At 34.7% G+C, this 21942-nt stretch overlaps 1 protein-coding gene across 3 annotated transcripts in view; it reads right to left on the bottom strand.

Annotated features, from left to right (window-relative positions):
• The window catches only part of LOC150092337 (TATA box-binding protein-associated factor RNA polymerase I subunit B-like), a 161448-nt gene that overhangs the window by 30225 nt on the left and 109281 nt on the right, over positions 1–21942 (bottom strand). For all 3 annotated transcript variants that reach the window (XM_090414965.1, XM_090414967.1, XM_090414966.1), the window contains one exon: positions 17269–17315. In XM_090414965.1, the coding sequence (XP_090271091.1) occupies positions 17269–17315 (47 nt within the window). The remainder of the gene's footprint in view (positions 1–17268; positions 17316–21942) is intronic.

The raw sequence follows: 21942 nt of genomic DNA, 5'->3' as shown, positions 1-21942 counted from the left end.
ATTAGTCGGAACACTAAATTAGCTGTATACAACACAGTGTTCAAACCAGTTTTAACTTAAGGATCTGAGAGCTGGGTCAGAAGTAAAACACTTGACCAAAGACTAGAGACTGCAGATATGAGAGTCCTGAGAAAGATCAGAGGTGTGAACAGATGGCATCAATAGCAATATCATATTAAAAACGAGGATATTAAGAAAGAACTAAACATTGTCAACCTCCGGGAATTTTCCTGGATGCTGACAATGTCTGATACCTGAGATTAGCTCTGCTAATGCAGAGTTAATCTCAGGTGGTATGTTCACTTAAACAGAATGGGCAAGGAAAGAATAGCAAAGCAAGCGTTCTCTTCCGGGTTGGCAGGAAAATGACCCAGGTATAGGTGGATTGATATGGTACAAAGTGCCTTAGACGAAAGAAATATAAGATCTGATAATGTTGGAGTCTTGACAAGTAACAGACTAATTTGGAGGAAAATTGCAGATAGGAAGTTAGTAATGATGTAAATTTATCATGTAGTACTATCATATCCTGTACACCCCTTGAGGATACATATCAGGAATATGATGATGAAGATGCCTTTAGCATTCCAAAACACTGTTGCCATGACCTTTCCTGTTGATGGAGCTGAACAACCAGCTTCTGTCCACTGTTTTGACTGCTGTTTGGATTCTGGTGTGTAATCGTGAATCCAAGTATCGTGATTAGTAATAAATTTTTCAAGCAAGTGCATTTTTGATCTGCTGTGAGCAAGTATGGCATCCATCATGTGTAAAGCTTTTTCATTTGCAATAATTCAAAACACCGATGCCATGACCTTTCCTGCTGATGGAACTGAATTTGTCTTTGGCATTGAACAACCAGCTTCTGTCCACTGTTTTGACTGCTGTTTGGATTCTGGTGTGTAATGGTGAATCCAAGTATCATGCATAGTAATAAATTTTTCAAGCAAGTGCATTTTTGATCTGCTGTGAGCAAGTATGGCATCCATCTTGCATAAAGCTTTTTCATTTGCAATTCTTCATGCAAAATATATCCTACACGTTCTTTTGAAATGCCTACAGTCTCAGCTATTTCATGCACTTTGACTTGCCGGTCATCCAATATCATACCGTGCACTTGATCAATGATTTCTGGTATTGTTACACTTTTTGGATGTTCTTAATCTGGATCATCTTCAAGGCTGGTACAGCACGTTTAAACTCGGCAGCCCATTTCATAACTGTCGAAAAGGAAGGAGAAGCCATTAAACTTTTATGAACTTCGAATGAATTTCTTTTGGCATTAAACCTTCTTTTACAAAGAATTTTATAACCACATGATACTGAATTTTATCCATTTCAAGGGATACAGACAACACTTTTGCTTCAGACAGCTATATAAAACAAACTACTTGATAGAATTACTTGCAATTTCACATTTTTGCAAGATGTACCGACTTAGTCGAGGCCAAGAACTTTTCAGACCACCCTTGTAACTCACTTTACCATAACAAAGAAAACTAAAACAGTCGGTGAGATTATACAGACAGAAACACAAACCTTTGTGTTTCTGCAGCAAACCAGAATTCTCCAATTCTGGTTTGCTGCAACCAAAAATGAGAATTGGACAAGAAACTTAAATTGTGCCTAGAATCAGACAGAAGGTTCTACTAAGGAAGAAGTTGGGGAATTTTTCGTGTAATTGGAGAAAGGAGTTGATGTTAAGAAAAAACAAAAGCTTGTCCTTGGGAAATTTAAAAAGCCAAACAGAAAATCAATGCCACAATAGAAATCTTTTGGGAAAAGTTTCAGAAAATACTGTTGTAACAATTTCTACATTCTCTTAACTCTTACAAACCCATTATTAAATTTATGTCAGAGGTTGAGAATGATGGAAAACTTCTGTTCCTTGATGTTTTCATCATGGAAAAAGCCAAAAGTGGTGCTACTCTTAATATGTATCAAACCTTTACATATAAGTTTACTGTATGGGAAGATCTTTGATCTTTTTTTACCATCCTTCTCAACAATTAAACATAACACACACACTAAAGAATAAGCAAATAAGCAGTTTTTATACGCAAAATGATGACCAACTGAAGAGAGAACTCCAGACTCTATAATTTCTTTCTTCTCAATGGCTGTTTCTAAGAAAACAGTTGATAAGGTTTTATTTTCAAACTACTGCACATAAACCAATTTTAAATCAATTCAAACTGTTTATAACCCCCTGAGGCAGGTCTCCTAAAGATAGCACACCTTTCTACCAATACCCAGGGGTGTATGTATATATATATATATATATATATATAGAGAGAGAGAGAGAGAGAGAGAGAGAGAGAGAGAGAGAGAGAGAGAGAGAGTTCCATGCCCATATGTGGTTTATCCTACCTAGGACAGACAAGCAGTGGATTTGAGGTGAGAAAGAAGCAACGTGTTATAGATGTTGACCATAAAAGAAAAGACAGATCTGGTCTGGCCAGTCATACTTCTAATACCAATCATGCAGTAATAAGTGGACCCTTTCAACCATGCCTTGTTTAGAAGAGAACTTTTACTCCAGACTTCTGAAGGAATGTGTTGCATTCATCCATTTGCATGGATCACTGAATAAAAACCAAGGACTGACACTTTGTGATGTATGGAAATCTTTCAACATTAGAGGTTTCAATTTCACCAAATAATCATCTTCCACCACTAACTGCAGCCAGTTTATGTTTAATGTCTAGCATCACCTATTTGTACTGTAACAGTGTTTCAGCATTTAATCAACTTTCTGATCTTTGTACTTATATTTGTTTTCATGCATCTAATCCTGAAGAAGCCACCAATTCTCTTTTAGTTATTGATGTAATTAATTTATTAAGTTATGACTAATAAATTCCTGTTATCTATGAATAGAATAAGTAATGCTGATGAGAGGAAGTGAGATGAATAAATTTATGTAGAAGAGAGAAATCAGCCAAAAGGTTAAAGTAACAGTATATAAGACAGAGTTCATTCACAATATTTGATTTGAAGACGACAGAAGTCAGTGTTTCGAATCAGTTGTAGAAAGAGGGTAAGATAGTTCCATTACATAAATGTGGTTCCAAGACAGAAGTAACAAATTACAGACCAATCAGTATCTTGGGAGTGGAGTACTGGATATGTTGGTTAAAGGAAAAATTCAGAAATGGGTGGATAAGAATGTGATACCTATACCTATGGGGACACCAGCATGGTTTTGAAAAAGGTAGGTCTGCCTTAGTAATTTATTCATATTTTATAATAAAGTGACAGTAGAATTGGATAGAGGAAATGGTTACACCACGATACTGCTAAACTTTGCAAATGCATTTATGAACTTATAAACTTTTATGAACTTCGAATGAATTTCTTTTGGCATTAAACCTTCTTTTACAAAGAAATTTATAACTGCACGATACTCAATTTTAGCAGCCTTATGTGCCTTATTTAGGAATGGAAAGACTTGATGACGACGACTCAATTTTATCCATTTCAAGGGATACAAACAACACTTTTGCTTCAGACAGCTGTATAAAACAAACTACTTGATAGAATAACTTGCAATTTCACATGGATGCTTATGACAGATGTACCAGCTTAGAAAAAAAAAAAACTTGCTGATAGTGTTACCATCTATGGCTGAGGCCAAGAACTTTACAGACCATCCTCGTAGATGATGCAAAATTGGAAAGGGGAACAGTTGATAAAAGTGATGTAGATATCTTGCAGGATGATTTAAATAAATTGGTAGCACAATCAAATGACAATGTTTGTCAATTTAATATTGTGAAATGTAAGATATCGCACTACAGGATGAAAAGATTACATACTTTTTATCATAATGATGGTACTGAATTAGAGAAAATTGACGAAATTAGAGATCATCTGGGGGTGATGGTAAACAGAGATCTGAAGTTCAGAGGATATACTGCAAAACAGCACAGAGCATTACTTGAATGTTAAAGAACACACCAACAAGTAAAGATAGTGAGGTTATTATCACTCTTTCCAAGGTTATGGATTTAGTCTTATCTTAACTATTCCAGATTCAGCTACTTGGGTTTCTTGGGGACTGGGTGGTGTTGGAGAGGAGTGACCAAGCTGGTGACATGTGTGTAAAATTCTCCTTGCAAAGAGATTGAAGATGTGTGGGTTGCAGAGTTCAGATGACAGGCAGAAGAGATTATTACTAAAGGGATTCTATAAAACTGACACAAAATAATTTTTTCAATACATGATGAGTAAGTAGAGATCAAGAAGTCACTCCTGGAAGATGTGTAAGAGTGTGGTTAGTAGGTGTGCGCAGACAGGATTTTTTGCTTGTAGTGTGGTGAATGAGTGGAATAGATTACCAGAGGTAGTTGTGATTGTTCTGATCGCTCCAACATTATCAGATCTTATATTTCTGCTTTCTAAGGCAATTTTTACTGTATCAATCCACCTATATCTTGGTCTTCCTCTGGGTCTTTTTCCTGCCAACCTGGCAGAGAACACTTATTTTGCTAATCTTTCCTCTTTCATTCTGTTTAAGTCAGCATACCACCTGAGATTAGCTCTGAAAACAGTGTTAAGTTCTTTCCTAATATCCTCGTTTTTAATATGCTATTGCCATTGATGCCATCTGTTCACGCCTATAATCTTTCTCAGGACTCTCATATCTGTGGTCTCTAGTCTTTAGTCAAGTGTTTTATTTCTAACCCAACTCTCAGATCCATAAGTTAAAATTGGTTTGAACACCATCTTGTATATAGCAAATTTCTGTTTTGACTAATTTCTCTCTTATTCCATATAAATTTATTCAGTTGACTTCCTACCATACCAGCTTTGTTAATTCTGTTGTCTATTTCAATATTAAATTTACCGTCTTCACTAAAAATTGTGCCTAAGTAGCTAAAATGTTTTACTTGTTCTATAGGTTCTCCATTCATGATGCAGTTGATATCAATGTCAACTCTATTTGCCTATTTTCATTCTCTTTGTCTTGTTATTGCTAATTTTCATACCAAATTTATTGAACAGTTATTCATTTTAGTTAGGGAATCTTGCAGACTTGTGCTGAATTCATTTAAAAGTAGAACAACATCTGCTTAATGTAAAGAGTTGAGATTAACATCTCCAATTTTGATATCAGGCTTAATACTCTTTTCTTCATAATGTGATCCATATAGATAATGAATAACAGAGGGGATAATGGACATCCTTGTCTGACACCAGATTTAACATCATACAATCTTCCTGTACTTCCTTCAATTCTGACTGCTTACTTACAACTCAAATAAAGACTAAATATTGCTTGATATAATGTCCCATTGACATCAGTTAACGTACAATACCGGCTTTGTTGAGTCTGTCGTCTATTTCCATATTTAATTTCTCGTCTTCACTGAAAATTAATTGTAGCGTTTTGAATAGCTTTTCTCTTGGCATCTCTTCATATGCCTTTTGCAGGTCTACAAAACTTAAATACAGATCTCTGTTATATTCTCACAATTTCTCAGCTATTTGTCGTAAAATGAAAATCTGATCCTGACAGCATCTATTTGGCCTGAATCCAGCTTGTTCTTCACCAACTTCTCTTATATAATCCTTCTTAACCGTTTTTCAAATATACTTGCATAAAACTTACCATAAAACTTAAGTTAGGGAAATACCTCTCAATTCTCACATTCAGTTTTATTTCCCTTTTTATATATGGGTACTATGATAGCTCTACTCCAATCATCTGGGATTCGTTCCTCTGTGCAAGCCTTCTAAATGATGCAATGCAGCTACTGTAAGAATATCATCTACTCCTGCTGCCTTTCCGCAATTTCAACCTTTTGATGGCTTTTCTCCTTCAAGTATACGCAGCTATTCCTGATTGCATGCCTGGTTGAGTGTTTTTTTTTTACTACTGTGCTGTCACTGATTGTTTCATTTAGCAGTTTTTTTGAAGTAATTGCTCTATACATGGATATCTTTCTCCAGTTTTCATGTCACCTTTATCATCTCTAACTCATTTTACAGCACTCTTTCCTCCAATTCTGAGCTTTTTCAACAGCTTCCAGAATATTTTGCCACCTTCCTGATATTTATTTTCTATGTTCTTGCCAAAGTTTTCCCATGAATTTTGTTTTAGCTAGTTTTATGCAGTGTTTATCTTTCTTACATTTGCCTCTGTATTCCCTAAGGGCACAAGCTGACAAGCTGCCAGAAACTTCTGATATGCTTTCTTCTTTTCTCTCACTGCCTGTGTCCACCATGGAAATTCTGAATTTTCTATCCTTGCAGACAACCTCATCATATGCCTCTCTGGCTGAATCAATGTTTTCTTCAGGGCATGCCAGTGAATCTCCAAGGTTTGGTTCTTGTTCTCAAACTGTTTCATTTTTTCTTGAATAATATTTGTGTATTGTATTTACAGTTCACATCTGAGAGGTGCTCAACTTTTATTCACTTTAAAACTTTCTTACATATTCTTATTTTTGATATGAAATTCATTTTATGCTGCTCAAGACTAAATGATGATCACTTTCAATTTCAAATCCTCTGTACACTCTGGTGTCCTGCACCAGTAAGAAAACATCCCTATCAACAATAACAGTCAATGAGACTTTTTTTTAATTCCTTGCCTCTTCTTTCCATGTGAATTTATGCACATTTTTTATGTATAATAATAAAATAGTTAACTTATTAATCTGAGAGTTGCTGCATTAGAAATAATGCAGTTGACAAAGCATAGAGATAACAGATAGAATAGTTTTTGAGAAAAATAAAGGGAATAAACACATGGCATAAATTGCAGAAACATATTAAGCATGAAGACGTTAGGAAGGAACTTGACGTTGTTAGCATTCAGGAATGTGAAGCCTAATCTAAGATGCTTTTATTTAATCTCCCTAAAAACATTGGAAGGCGAAGGTAGTTTCATTCAGTTAGAAGTGCATTAGAAGACTGAAATAAAAGATCTTAAAATATTGGTATCCACAAATGGCAAATTAATTTGAAGGAAAGCTGTTGATAGAAAAGGAAATTAAGAATAATGTAAACTTAAGCATGCAGTACAATCAGGAATTTGAAGATGATGAATAAAATTTTCACCTTGGAGAGCGCTAAAAAATTGATGCATCCTATCGAAGTGATAAAAAATGCTTTCTGATATTACAACAAACTTCTGTGTTGGTAATAATTCTAAAAATAAAAAATGGTATCCCTCTTCTGTCAACAATAAAAATGTAATGTTACTGTTATCTGGCCTGGTTGACTGAGTGATTAGAGTATCCACTCTCCAAACAAGAGGCTGCAGATTTGAATCCCACTTTAAGCATGAATATTTGTGATTGCCTATAGGTGGGAGATAATTTCACTGACCAATGTCAGACCACCACCCTGCTTATTGGAGACCTGAAATGACTTGAAAAAGTTCCATGTTTGGTCTCTAGAGCAGGTTTTCAGATTGACTCTCTCTCTCTTTCTCTCTATGTGTGTGTATATATATATATATATATATATATATACATATACACACACACACACACACACACACAAAATAAAAAATAAACAAACACACACACAAACATCTATATATATACACACACACACACACACACACACACAAGGTTTTCAGATTGACTCTCTCTCTGTCTATATATATATACACACACACACACACACAAAATAAATAAACACACACACACACACACACACACACACACACAAACATCTGCATACGACTCCGCATTCTTAGCCAATGATGCGCTAGAAGTCACGCATCAGTTTGATTGCACCATTAACCGCTACAAAGATCTTGGAACATAAAAGGGGTGCGTATGACTTTGAAAAGAGGAAACAATCTTTACCTTCATTATATAAGATGCACCCCATTTTTAAGATGAATTTTTAAAGTAAAAAAGTGCGTCTTATACACTGGAAAATACGGTACACACACACACACACACACACACACACACCTAAACCTCTTTTTATGCGAATTTTTTTTACGCGAATTGGGATATCAAAAATAATTTTTTTATGCAATTTTTATTCACTTTTACGTGACCAACCTAAAGTCTAAGTTAGGAAAAGCATAATTCAAGAAAATTCTGAGAATTTTGTAGAACTGCATTCTTGTTTCAATTAAGAAAATTCTAAATTCTTACGAATTTCATTTATTGGGAATTCCCCGAATTACATAACTGACTGCGCATAAAAAAGCAGTTCTTAGCAGTTTGAATTTGGTGTCTGAGTAGACAACACAGTTACCGCATTTTTTGCATTTGCATTTTTTAAGTGAAATAAAAATAAAAATTGCATTATAAAATTAATAATTTTGCCAAGAAATAATAAATGGTAAGCTATATGTAATTTTGAAACTTTCATTTCATTGACCGAAGATTTTAATCCAGCCCTCACATGATGTTGCTGATAACCAAAAAAAAAAAAAAAAAGGGAAGCCGTTTCCTGGGATATAAAAATTCAAATTTTAGATCGTCTTCAAACTGGGGAAGGTGCGACGGCTGCAGGTAAGCATTTTGGCATCTGTGAATCAACTGTCAGATCTATAAAGAAAAATGAAGAGGCTATTAGAAAAGCAGTATGTTCTGGTACAAAACTGAGTGCAAAATTATCATCATACACAAGAGATGTTGTTCTAGAAAAGCCCGAAAAGGCGTTAGTGATGTGGATAGAAGATAATGTACAAAGAAGAATGCCAGTCAGCTGACAGAAATTCCATCAAGCAATCAGCATTGAGATTTTATGAACAGATTAAAAAACTGCAGCCAGATACTTCATCTCAATCGAGGAAAAAATATGAATTTCATGCAAGCAACGGTTGGCTGGCTAAGTTTATTAAAAGACATGCTCTTCATAATATAAAAATTAAAGGTGAAACGGCTTCTGCTGATGAAACAGCTGCTAAAGCATTTCCACAAAAACTTGCTAAAATAATTGAAGATAGAGGTTACACTCGCGAACAAGTTTGGAATATGGATGAAACTGGCCTTTTCTGGAAAAAAATGCCAAACAGAACTTACGTATCAAAAATGCAAAAAACTGTTGGTGGGTTCAAAGCAGCAAAGGATCGCATAACACTCTATTTTGTTCAAATGCTTTAGGAGATCGGATGTTAAAACCACTGCTCATAAATCGACCATTAAGACCACAGCCAATGAAGGGCATAGATTTTCATTTTTGCCAGTTCATGTTTGTGCCAGAAGTTAGAAGCTATTTGAATGACAAGGGTCTCGAATTTAAAGTGCTTTTGATTCTTGATAATGCACCTGGTCATCCTGCCATAGAACACCCAAATGTGCAATTTTTTTTTCTGCCGCCCAATACCACATCATTGCTATAACCTCTAGATTAGGGCATAATTATGACTTTTAAAACATATTATGTCAGACGAACATTTCAGTACATTTTGAACAAGCTAAATGATAAAACACTGTCAGTTATGGATGTGTGGAAAAAAATTTTCAATTATAGATTGTATCGATCAGGTTCGATTATCATTATCTGAATTGAGACCAGAAACTATGAATGCATGCTGGAAAGCTATTTGGCCTGCATGTGTTAAAGAGAATGCTCCTGTTCCCTTCAATCATACTGCAGAATTCCCCAATATAACAAGTTTGGCATGTGAAATTGGCTGAGAAGGATTCGATGATCTTACGTCAGCAGCTATCGAAGAACTGTTAATTGATAAACCTCTTAGTGAAGATGAAATAGTTTCTGAGACCTCTGAAAGCGAATAAGTTAATGATAATTATCAAGATAATCCTACTTTTACTGCTGATATAATTAAAGAAGGTCTTAAACTGGCCAGTAATTTAGGCAATTATTTTGTCCGACATGATCAAAATGAAGAACGTGCTGGGAAGTTTTCACATGAGCTTAAGTTGTTAATGTCGTCATACAGAGAATTATATCGCGACTTATCTAAAGCATCAACACAATGATTAATAACTGAGTTCATGCCTAAAACTACTGAAACAACCAGTGGTACTTTTGTTCAAGGCATGAAGAAGAATTCCACAAGTCAAGGCGGAAGTCGATGACGATAATACCATATCTAGTAGTTCTAGTGATATTAGTCTCATAAAAATGAGAGCTTTCGTGTTTATTGTCAGAAACTGATAGCGAATAACAATTTTTTTATAGAATCCTTAGCAAACAACTGAAATGTATGTTTTTTTTAAAGTTATTAAAATTCATTATATGTATGTGTGTTCTCCATGAAATGTAAATAAAAATCTTATGATCCTAATGAATTTAATGTTAGTTTTTTTCATTATTTTGCTTATATTTCAGGTTTAGAACCAATCTTCCATTTTTCTATGGAGTCAGTAGTTCTTTTTACGCAAATTCTATTTACGCATAATTTTTAGGAACGTATCTATCGCGTAAAAAGAGGTTTAGGTGTATATATAAAATTAAAATAGGGAAAAAAATCATTAACCCACCTATTGTAAGAATGCACTATCATCATCGTCATCATCATCAAATTCCTGCCATATACCCTCAAGAGATATATACATGATATGATAGTACTACATGAAAAATTTACATCATTACTAACTTCCTATCTACAATTTTCCTCCAAATCAGTCTGTTACTTGTCAAGACTACAACATTATCAGATCTTATATTTCTATCATCTAAGGCACTTTGTACCGTATCAATCCACCTATATCTTGCTTTTCCTCTGGGTTGTTTTGCTGCCAACCTGGCAGAGAACACTTGTTTTGCTAATCTTTCCTCACCCATTCTATTTAAGTGACCATACCATCTGAGATTAGCTCTGCTAACACATTCCTGGATGCTGACAATATCAAGTTCTTTCCTAATATCTTTGTTTTTAATATGATATTGCCATTGATGCCATCTGTTCAAGCTCTAATCATTCTCAGGACTCTTATATCTGCAGTCCCTAGTCTTTGGTCAAGTGTTTTACTTCTGGCCCAGGTCTCAGATCCATAAGTTAAAATTGGTTTGAACACAGTCTTGTATACAGCTAATTTAGTATTCCGACTAATTTTTCTCTTATTCCATATGAATTTTTTAACCAAAATACAAAATGAAAGAATGTACTATAGGTTTACAAATAAACCTTTTATGTGTGGGAGCCACATTTTAAAAAATCTGAAAGATGAAGTAAATGCTAGCATAATTTTAAATGCAAGTATTTATAATTCTCAATTATCCAACCTTCGAATGACTGATTCTTCAATTAGATGATGGTTAGTGTGTCAACCAACTTCTTGTAAAGAGAAATGTAAATAGTTTGTTATAGCACAGGTGTGCTGTAGTTAATTTAGGGGAAAAAAGACTGATTCCTCTGCTGCCATTTCCCATAAACCAAAACAAATGGTTAGAAACAGAACAGAAGAAAAGGAATAAAGGTAATTGAAGGAAATAACAAATGATGGAAAAAGGAAATAGAACAAAGGAAATGGTGGAAAATCATACAATCATGACAGAATATAAAGAATTAGCAGGAATCAAACATAAAGAACACAAAACAACAACATGAAGTACAAAATAAATACGAGGGAAAGGTATATGAAAGAACTAGAAGAGTAAGAAATTATAAAAATGAAAATGCAGAAGTTATGTTTCAGTTTTGAAATATTAGGTTAGAATGAATTATTGTCACTTACCCGGAAACTTGGGTTTTTCATCCCTCAGAACAGGCAAACTTGCCCCGTGAACACATGTTGCTACAGTCAAAAATACATGCTTCATCCCTCATTAGGAGGACTCAAACGGTCCTCGGGGTGGTCGAGGAACCCCATAGGAATAAAAATTTAAAAAAAAAAAAAAAAAAAAATCCGAAATCTTCATAAACTAAATAAGTGCAGTAGCCTGTACCATTAACCACGCTACCGGCCAAGACGTCTATAGACGTTCACGTTATCATGGATGCGAAGTGCTTATTAAAATTATAATACCATTGTTACAACAATGAAATATATGATGGATACGAAGCGTATGCGGATGCGTATTTGATCCATAACGGCCGGTAAGGTGGTTAAACTCCAAAATAACCTGAAAATTCTGCAGAAACTTTATAATTAGTCATCCCCAATTACAAAGAGAGAGAAGATAGAAATGGTGAACATTAGTCAGCTTAAGAGGAGGGGAAAAGTAATGGCACAGATGGACAGATGGTGCAAACAAGTCAGCTTAAAATAGCATTGGTTCTATGGAACTTTTCATAGTTCATTATAGTTTACAGTTTTACTAATTATCCTGCTTATTGGTACACCCAGTGGACTTATATTATGTAGTTTTTTTTTCTTTTTTTTTTTTTTGTTCTATAAGTGGAGATTAAAGAAAAAAAAAGGAGGGGGAGGGTTAACTACAACAATATGTACCACTACTATACAGTCAACTTTTGCTATAGCAAATGCCATTATAATAACAAACTATCAAAAAGTAAAATGCCTAGGCATAATGTTATTCTAAAGGAAACTCACTATAATAAACTATTCACTATAACAAACTGTTTCTCTGAGTTTGCTATAATGAGTTGACTATACTATGTCAACTCATTATGATAGTGTTTTTCCTCATTTCATCTTCCATTTACCATAGTGGACTGTTCTACATTACATACAGAAACCTAATTAATGCTGTGATAAAGTAGTTAATGTTATCTTCATAGTGCACTATATCTATTAATTGGATGTCAATCTAGACAGTTTCCTGTTTTTGTGGAGGGATGAAAAATCTTTATAAGATTTACATCTTAGATAGGGTTTTAATCCAGGTCTTTCCAACACTGCAGAGGCTATCATGCCACTACAGTGTTTTAAAAGATCTTAAATGATGATAGTTAAAATACACATGCAAGCACAAGTGCACTTGCACAAAATGGTCAGGACTGTATGTTTTCAGATTAATGATAATGTTCATCTGGTTTGATTGGGATTATGGCTACATTATATTATATCTGTTAAATGTGTATGCTCTTTGGACAGTTTTTAATGATTTTGCATGATAGAGTTCGCCCACCGTTTGTAGGTCTCTTTTTGTCATCTTGCCAAGAATAGTTGATTCATGCTGAAGGGAAGAAAGAAATGAAGGATGTACGAATTGGTCGCCAACACACGAAATCATGTGCTTTATAGGTAAAATTTTCAAACTGTTATACAACCAACATAATTAACTACAATAATCATAAAAGAGAAGTTAATTTTCCGACCTGTAATAATAAACAACTCATCCCACGATACAGACTGATTACCCGATTATCGGAATGGATTCTCCTTTTTCTGACATGCGCAGAAGTGTCGAAGGATCTCTAATAGGTGGGCAAACAATAAAACCCTTCCATCTTTGTATAAAATAGCCTAACTCACCTTCAAAAGAAAGACTGTTATAAAGGTTTTGCATTTACTGAACAAAATTCCAATTCAGATCTTTCTGATCATGGGGCAGTGCTGTTGTTACCAACTATGCAACAGAAGATCTGTCACAACAAACTTATAAAAATATTTTGCATATTAAAGCAGCAGGTGATATGGCGGAGCTGTTTTGTATTTTTCAGATTAGTCAAAATGTTCATCTGCTTTCATAGTGAAGAATTTATGGAGACACAACACACGTGTTAGAATAATTACTTTACTTAACATTAGGAGAGTAACATTCAACATTTTGACCACTGTACTGAGGTCATCTTCAGGAAAAATACGTATGCATAAGATACAAGCTATATGACACTGCATTATACAAAAGTAAAATGAATCTAAATGCTTGTTAATCTTTTAACCTAGCCTGACCTCTTCTGGGATAAAATAAAATAAAATAAATAAATAAAATTAAATTTAGATTAAAATAAATTAAAAACAGAACTACATTAAACATTTCTAAATTCCTCTCATATTGTGATTTTCTTCTGGACTCGTTCTGATTGCTATAAGGGTTGCAGATGAGTTCTCCACATTCTTGGAATGATTAATCCATCATTTTTTTTTGGTTTAGATAATGGTTTAGCATTTCACAAGCTTCTTTGAAATTTTCTCTCAAACCAGGTTTTGGTGAGGTGTAGGGACTTGGTGTCTTTCCAGTCAATTCTGTGGCATGTTTGGACTGCGTGATCGATAGGCCTGTTTTACCACAGTGGAGGTATTTAATGTATTGTTTGTGTTTGTCTTTTCTGATTGGGATAGTGCATCCTGTTTCCCTTATGTAAGGTAGGTTACGGGTACACTGGATTTTGTAAGCCCCTGGGTGGGCCAGGTATGGAAGAGCTAAGAAAATTTCTTGTCAGGGGTTTGAAGGTAGTCTTAATGTTGTATTTAAATAGTGTTAAAAAAAAAAAAAAAAAAAAAAATCAGCTAATGCCTTTTTTGTTCCCATATAGGGAGTAGGCGAGGCCGTTTTTAAGCCCTATCTAACTTTTGGAGACTGAGTGGGCAGTTCAATCTCCACTGGTAGCCAATCAGAGATGGCTGGCCCAAGGCTATCACTAATTAATTGGCACACAGTGAAGAAGGTGGCTATTAAGTGCCGCCATCTGGTGGTCCATAACCCTAACACAATATATTTAATGTCTGAAAATAGTGTGGGTTCAATGGCCGATTTTCTTGAGTTTACGGGACGAAAAACCCGCTAGCCCGTGCCAGAGATCGACTAACTCTGGAACCGGTTGAGAAAAGGCTTAGAAAAAAGTTCCTCTAGTCTGCAACTAGATTCGAACGCCTTTCGATGAAAACATGGGGCCAAATGGCAAAAATATCATTAACATATCCGAGTCAGACTTTAGGCCGGCCGAATCTGATCCACAAAGTAATGCAGTAAGATGAAAATTTAAATAGTATTCTGTATATATTTTCTGAAATGTTTCTGATATAGGGTATGGCTATGGCATTCTTGTAATGTTATGTAATGTAATTTCTTGTAATGTAATGTAATGTTGTAATTAGAGCAAATTGTTAGGGCTCTGTGTTTGAGGATGCTTATGACTCCTAGTTTTTGTGTTGAGATGGTGGTATGAATTTTTATGTATGTATTGGCCCATGTGTGTAGGTTTATGGTAGACTGTGAAGGAGAGACAGCCTGAGAGAAGACATGGATGCCTGTGTCTAGAAAAGGAAGAGAGTTGTTTTTGATTTCGATGGTAAATTGAATACATTTGTATTGTTTGTTCAGGTGGCTTAGGAATGTATTTAAAGTTTTGCAGCTATGGGGCCAAATGGCAAAAATATCATCAACATATCTGAGCCAGACTTTGGGCTTTAGGCCGGCCAAATCTGATCCACAAAGCAATGCAGTAAGATGAAAATACGTGTTTCCATGTTAATTAATCGGCTAGCCTTACTAAAACGATGTAGAGTCAGCAACTTAATACATAACTGCATTAAGTTAAAAAAGAGGTTTACTTCATTCAGCTAAAGCATTCTGTATTTATGCCTGTTTAGAAAAAGTTTTGTTCAGAGAACAGATCCACGAGGCCTGCAAAAACTTAGCAGTTACCCAAGCCAACATCTTACAACAAAAATTAGAGCTATCCAGCTACATGAATTCCAATATTTTGGATATTCTGGACAGGATTACAGACGACTTGGCCAAGCACATGTTACTTAAGAACAACAAAAAAAAAAAATTATTAGCAAAGTTTCAAGCACTAAAACAACAAAAAAGCAACAGACAATCCAAATGCTATATCCAGAGGAATAGCTAATTACAAACCAACCATACAAGGAGCAGCCAATCACCTATGAGCAAAGTCAGGAGCAACCAACCACCAATGGACCACAGCCAAGTTATTAACAAATCTACAATCTTAATGTAGGAGAACTCGAACTTCTGGAAAAAGGCCTGTTAACAGATTTTATTTCATTTATCATATCGAAAGAAGTCTAAGATCCCTTCCCTCCAATTTAGTAGAAAAATATGAATGGAAACATCATACATATTAAACTCTAATAAACAACTAAGCTGCAACCTTGTGGGTCAGATTCGGCCAGCCTAAAGCCCAAAGTCTGGCTCAGATATGTTGATGATATTTTTGCCATTTGGCCCCATAGCCACAAAACTTTAAATACATTCCTAAGCCACCTGAACAAACAATACAAATGTATTCAATTTACCATCGAAATCAAAAACAACAACTCTCTTCCTTTTCTAGGCACAGGCATCCACGTCTTCTCTCAGGCTGTCTCTCCTTCACAGTCTACCACAAACCTACACACATGGGCCAATACATACATAAAAATTCATACCACCATCTCAACACAAAAACTAGGAGTCATAAGCATCCTCAAACACAGAGCCCTAACACAATTTGCTCTAATGAGCAAGCTCTGAACCAAGAATTCCAAATCATTAACCAGCCATTTGTAAAAAATAGCTACAATAAAAAAACGGTTCACAAAATCCTCCATAAAAATGCCACTAAAAGCAAAAAATATTACAATGCCATATCCTTTATTTGAGGCATTTCAGAAAAATAGACAGAACACTACTTAAATACAACATTAAGACTACCTTCAAACCCCTGACAAAATTAAGAAATTTACTTAGCCCTTCCAAAGATCCCTTCCATACCTGGCCCACCCATGGGTTTACAAACCTGTAACCTACCTTACATAGGGGGAAACAGGCCACACTATCCTAATCAGAAAAGATGAACACAATTAAATACCTCCTATAGTAAAACAGGCCTATCAGACCACACACTCCAATCATGCCACAAAATTGACTGGAAAGGCACCAAATCCCTACACCGCACCAAAACCTGGTTTGAGAGAAAATTCAAAGAAGCTTGTGAAATGCTAAAACATTATCCAAACCTGAACAAAAATGATGGATTAATCATTCCAAGAATGTGGAGGACTCATCTGCAATCAGAAAGATAAATCAGAAATTATAAAGAGGTCAGGCTAGGTTAAAAGATTAATAAGCATTTAGATTAATTTTACTTTTGCATAGTGCAGTGTCACATAGCTTGTATCTTGCACATATGTATTTTTCCTGATGATGACCTCAATACATAGGTCGAAACGTCGAATGTTACTTTTCTAATGTTAAGTAAAGTAATTATTCTAACACGTGTGTTGTGTCTCCATAAATTCTTCACTATGAACTGACCACCATGTAACCTTAAAAGAAAAAAGTTCATCTTCAGTAGAGTAAAAGCGTACAATTGGATAAACATGGCATAGAATTGCAGACACAGCACAGCTTAGCATTCTGGATAGATTAATAAGACACACAAAACCTAAATTAACTCTTTTTCATAAGCTCTATTACTGTAATTATTTATTCAAATATTTATATATTTTTAAAACTTACCACATAATAATGATTTTTTTAACTTTCTTGCATACTTGCTTAGTTTCCTAGATGATAAAATATTTTTTTAGCATTATTATACATAATAAAAGTTAAAGGTCAGCAAAATATGAAGTAATTCTAAAAAGTGATTTATGAAAAATTATTTATCTCAAAAATCCCACTTATCTTACAAATTGATCTAATTTATTCAATCCATGTTTGCATGGACTGTATGAGTGAGGTACTAGGAATATAGTCATTTTAAAAATATATTAAAAATAATATATAATTTTTTCTATGAAAAATAAGAACAGAGACATATCTACATGTTTTATGTCTATCCTCTGATGCTATCAGAGGAAAGTGCACTGGAAAAAAAAAACAAGATAAGCTCCAAAGACATAAAAATAATTTAAAATCTATATTAAAAAGTGTAGATATATCAGAAACTCCTTCAAGCCAGTGCAGACACTTTAGTCTTATACAATCTTCAAAAGACAGTGTTCCTTTCCAAAAATATCCTATTGTCTAGAAGATCCCCTTGTCCCAAAGAAGTGAAATGAAGTGCACTGAAAAATATAAATAGGATTTTTGGTCAGTGCGAGATGGTCATTTAAGCAGTGTAGGAAGACAGCACATAGAAGTAGAGAACACGGGAGAGGAAGCCATCAGCTATGAACAAACACAGAAGAAACTGGCACCCTATCTGCCAATTGCAGAAGGCAGATGACTACATGATGGTAGGACTAGGCCAAACCTGAATAAATACCCTGGAAATTTTGAGAGGTGATTGCACAAGTTTCTCCCAACATTTCCATTGGTTATGTCCAGAAGTGGCAATATTGTGGAGCAAAACTTACAGAATTCATGCTCATGGTCATTAATTAATTGATGGACCCCTACATAGTGAAGAAACTAGCTGATGATGACCAAATGTATGCAACTAAGTATGTCAAAGATAGTATTAGCATTCTCTGACACAGGATTAAATCTGGCAAATGAATTGCAGAGGTTACCAGATGAAACTTGGTGAGAAATAAGAGCTCTAAACCAAAGCTGCCATTTCTTACAGAGCTTCATTGGTCTGCATTTTGCCTTTAGAAATGTACATTGTTAATGTTTTTATATCATTCTATCCACTTTACATCAGCATAAATGTTGATATAAAGGATACATGAAACAAGTGCAAAAAATCAGCTAAATGCCTAAGCTAGCAGCATATGTGCAAACTAATATCAGCGTATGGACCAGAAAGCTGGATTAGAAAGAAAAATAATTGCTCATTGAATGAAATATACAGACAAAAGCAGATGACATAATGATAAAATTCAATAATGGAAAAACATTTACATATGGAAAAATTAATATTTAATACTTGCAGAATTTTCAGCTGGTTTTCACAATTTGGAGAAGTCATCCTAAGCCACACTCCTCATTCATGTTTCATGAATTAATAATTATCAAAATTTATTTATTTGAATTCTACTAGTTGTAAATGGGACTGTTCTCCAGCAGTGAATAGCACACATCACACTAAGTGTTGTTCTAATTTGCTTCTCTTTTCATCGGTATGTATTAACAATGGCTAAGAAATCCAGATGAAAATTCTACAAGTATTAAATATTAATTTTTCCATGTGTATTTCTCCGTTATTGAATTTTAATCATTATGTCATCTGCTTACATCTCTATATTTAATTCAATTTGTATCCTCTACAAAGAGTGCATTTATAAGAAACATCAGTTTTGGGAAAAGAACTGGTGAAGACAGCTAAATGTACTAACAGAATAAACTTTTTAAAACATTGCAGGAGAAGACAAGGCCAGTAATTCCAACTTGTAAAAAGAAGTTTTTCATTCTCCTCAAGCACACAGTATTTATTGGCATGAAAAAAAAAACTGTTTCATTAATCATCACATGACTTCTATTATGGCAGAATTATCTCATGTTTTATCCCCTGAAGAATACATTACTGTTTCTGGAATTTCTTCAGACTTAGTAGAAAAAGTTTTTATTACAGCTAAACTAAACACTATCATATTCAAAATTTTCAGTCACTTGTAAATAAGAAGAATAAGAAAAATAAGAATCCCTGGAAGTTGCAAACCACTCCTCACCCTCTGTAAGCAAGAGGGTGAAGAGTGGTTTCTTTGCATGGTGGGTAGCTGAACCATGGAATGCATTGCCTAATAGAGTGGTGAGAGCATGAATGGTCAATGAGTTCAAGGAGTGGTATGATAGACTTTGTGTTTCCTAGAAAGGACCTTCCACGATGAGTCTTTTGACTCCATGAAGGCCTGAATAATAATAATGATAATAATTTGCTCAGCACTCAATACTAACACCACTAGAACAGTTATTAATACAGGGATTGAATGCAATGGATTTAGTATTTTCATTTTCAGGGAGAATAGAGTAAAAAGTACAGGCAGGTGGGGTACTGTAAAAATAATTATAATTTAAAATTATGAATATTTTTACAAATTGTTTATGTTAATACATTATTAGTTTTGGTTTCGAAACACGTATATCAGCACTTGCGATGTGCCCGTTCTTGATATTATTACTATTGTCAAAATGAAATGTAAACCATTTGAAAATGGATGTACTTACTAGAATCTGATAATTGTGATTTATTTTTATTGTAAAGTGTTGAGAGATTTGTATATTGTAAAGACATTCTCTTTATGTTAACGGAGATGTGTCAGCCATTATACCTAACTTCTTGCTTGCCACTTTCAGTGCGCATGCTCATTGAGGAGTTTGATGGGTGATTGACAGCTAACAGAGAGAGTGTTCGGTATCGAGGTAATGGGAAAAACAAGAGAGCTAATGGAAGTTTAAGAACGCAGACCGGAGAAATTTTGTTCTTATGAAGTTTATTTAGTTTTATGTGACAGTCAGTTGGAAGAATATTAGTAGATTCCAAAAAGGAACAGTAAAACTGTGAGTCTAACTGGAAGAGTTGAGACTGTCAACAAGTAATTAATAAATAAAAAAGGATTTGCAGTCGATGTTCTAAAGGAATGTTCGAGGAAATGCTGATTGGAAATTTTCATCTGTCTTAAGGACGGCGGTTATATTTGTTATTTCTACTGAAAAAGGCAATGGAATTAGCTCAACATAGATATGTTGTTTATGAAGTAGTAGAAGAAACTTTTTTCCTCCGGTACAAAAAAATTAGTAAATTGTGCATCAAATTGAACTGCAAGAGGTAAGAATATTTATACATCGGTGAAACGGGAGAAATAATATTGTGTGCTATATAAGGGGAAAAAAAGGATCCATGGAAAAGAAGGAAAATGTTAGTATTTTTGGTAAAGGCCCTAACAAAAAAAATGACTATGAACATTTTTGTTGTTGTGAAATAGTCTTGGTGGACGTGATTAAGCATATGTTGACCTATGACTGCAATACTAACAGTTTTTCATGTGGCAGTGAGTTTGAAACCATCTAGTGTGAAGTATAGTCTAACAAAATCAGATACATTGTGGGGTGTTGTTACAGACCTGGTGGATCGGTTGCTAGTGACAAAGAAATGCATTACCAAATAAAGATTATGGGTGTGAAAAAAAGTAATCATAATGGAGGACTTTAATTATCCTAACAGTAGCTGTGAAATTGCATGAGAAGAATGAAACTGAATTTATTGAGCTGTTGCTAGATAACTTTCTCAAGCAGCATGGGGGGAGTAGTTAAAAATGTAACTATTCTGCTTCCAGATGGTGATAGTGATCATGCAGTACTCACTTGGGAAGTAAGTTTATGAATGTTCAATTCAGAGAAGGTCACATGCTGTACTACAAAGCAGGAAATTATGACCACCAGAGGAGTATGCTGGGTTCTATGCCATGGTATCAGTTGTTGGATGGAAAGAATATCGATAGTGCATGGGAGGTGTTTAAAAAATACTTAAATGATTCAATATCAGAATGTGTTCCTGGAGTTTGAAGAATAAATAGAGTAGGGACGAAATGGATGTGTAATCTAATTAAGCAAGAAATTCATAAAAAAAGATTATGCAGAAGGAATACCATGTGCATAAGGATGATGTCAGTTATGAAAATTATAAGCAGCAGGCTCAAGTGTTGTTTGGAAAGTTAATTTAATTTAAGGCCAACCCAAAAGAATTCTATCATTATACTGCAAGTAAAAGAATGAATGAATTTGAAAGAATAACTTTACTGAATGCAGCCGATATGTGGGTGACTGATGCAGAAGAGATTGTTCAATTAATGAGTAGCCAACATATGGTATAGGCAACACTGAAACTCATGCTACCGCTTCACTGTATGAAGAAACTCATATGTATGAAGAAGTACAAGAGCTGTTGCAAAAATTGAATAAGAATTCTGCAATAGGAAATGATGGGATATCAGCACAATGTGATCACTTTGCAAGTGTATATCATCCTAGTAGAGATTTTGAACTTGACGATGTGACAGAGACTGATGGAAGACCTGAGGCAGATGAACTAGAGGTGGTGCTCAACATACTGAAAAACATCAACATGAATAGAGCAGTGGTATTGAATGGTTTAAGTCTCAGCTCTGGAAAGATAACAAGGGAGAGTAACCAGACTAGATGAAAATATTCGTGAGAAAAAACCCGGTTTGCATAAGAAAAAAAATCATCTTTCATCGGGACAATGCACCTGCCCACAAAAGTGTTTTGGCAATGGGAAAATTAAGG

The sequence above is a fragment of the Typopeltis vanoorti genome, chromosome 26, assembly GCF_054136105.1.
Source record: "Typopeltis vanoorti isolate ZY-2024b chromosome 26, IOZ_Tvanoo_1.0, whole genome shotgun sequence".
NCBI lineage: Eukaryota > Metazoa > Arthropoda > Arachnida > Uropygi > Thelyphonidae > Typopeltis > Typopeltis vanoorti.
The sequence above is the reverse complement of the archived record's forward strand: the minus strand, read 5'-3'. Positions and strand labels throughout refer to the sequence as shown.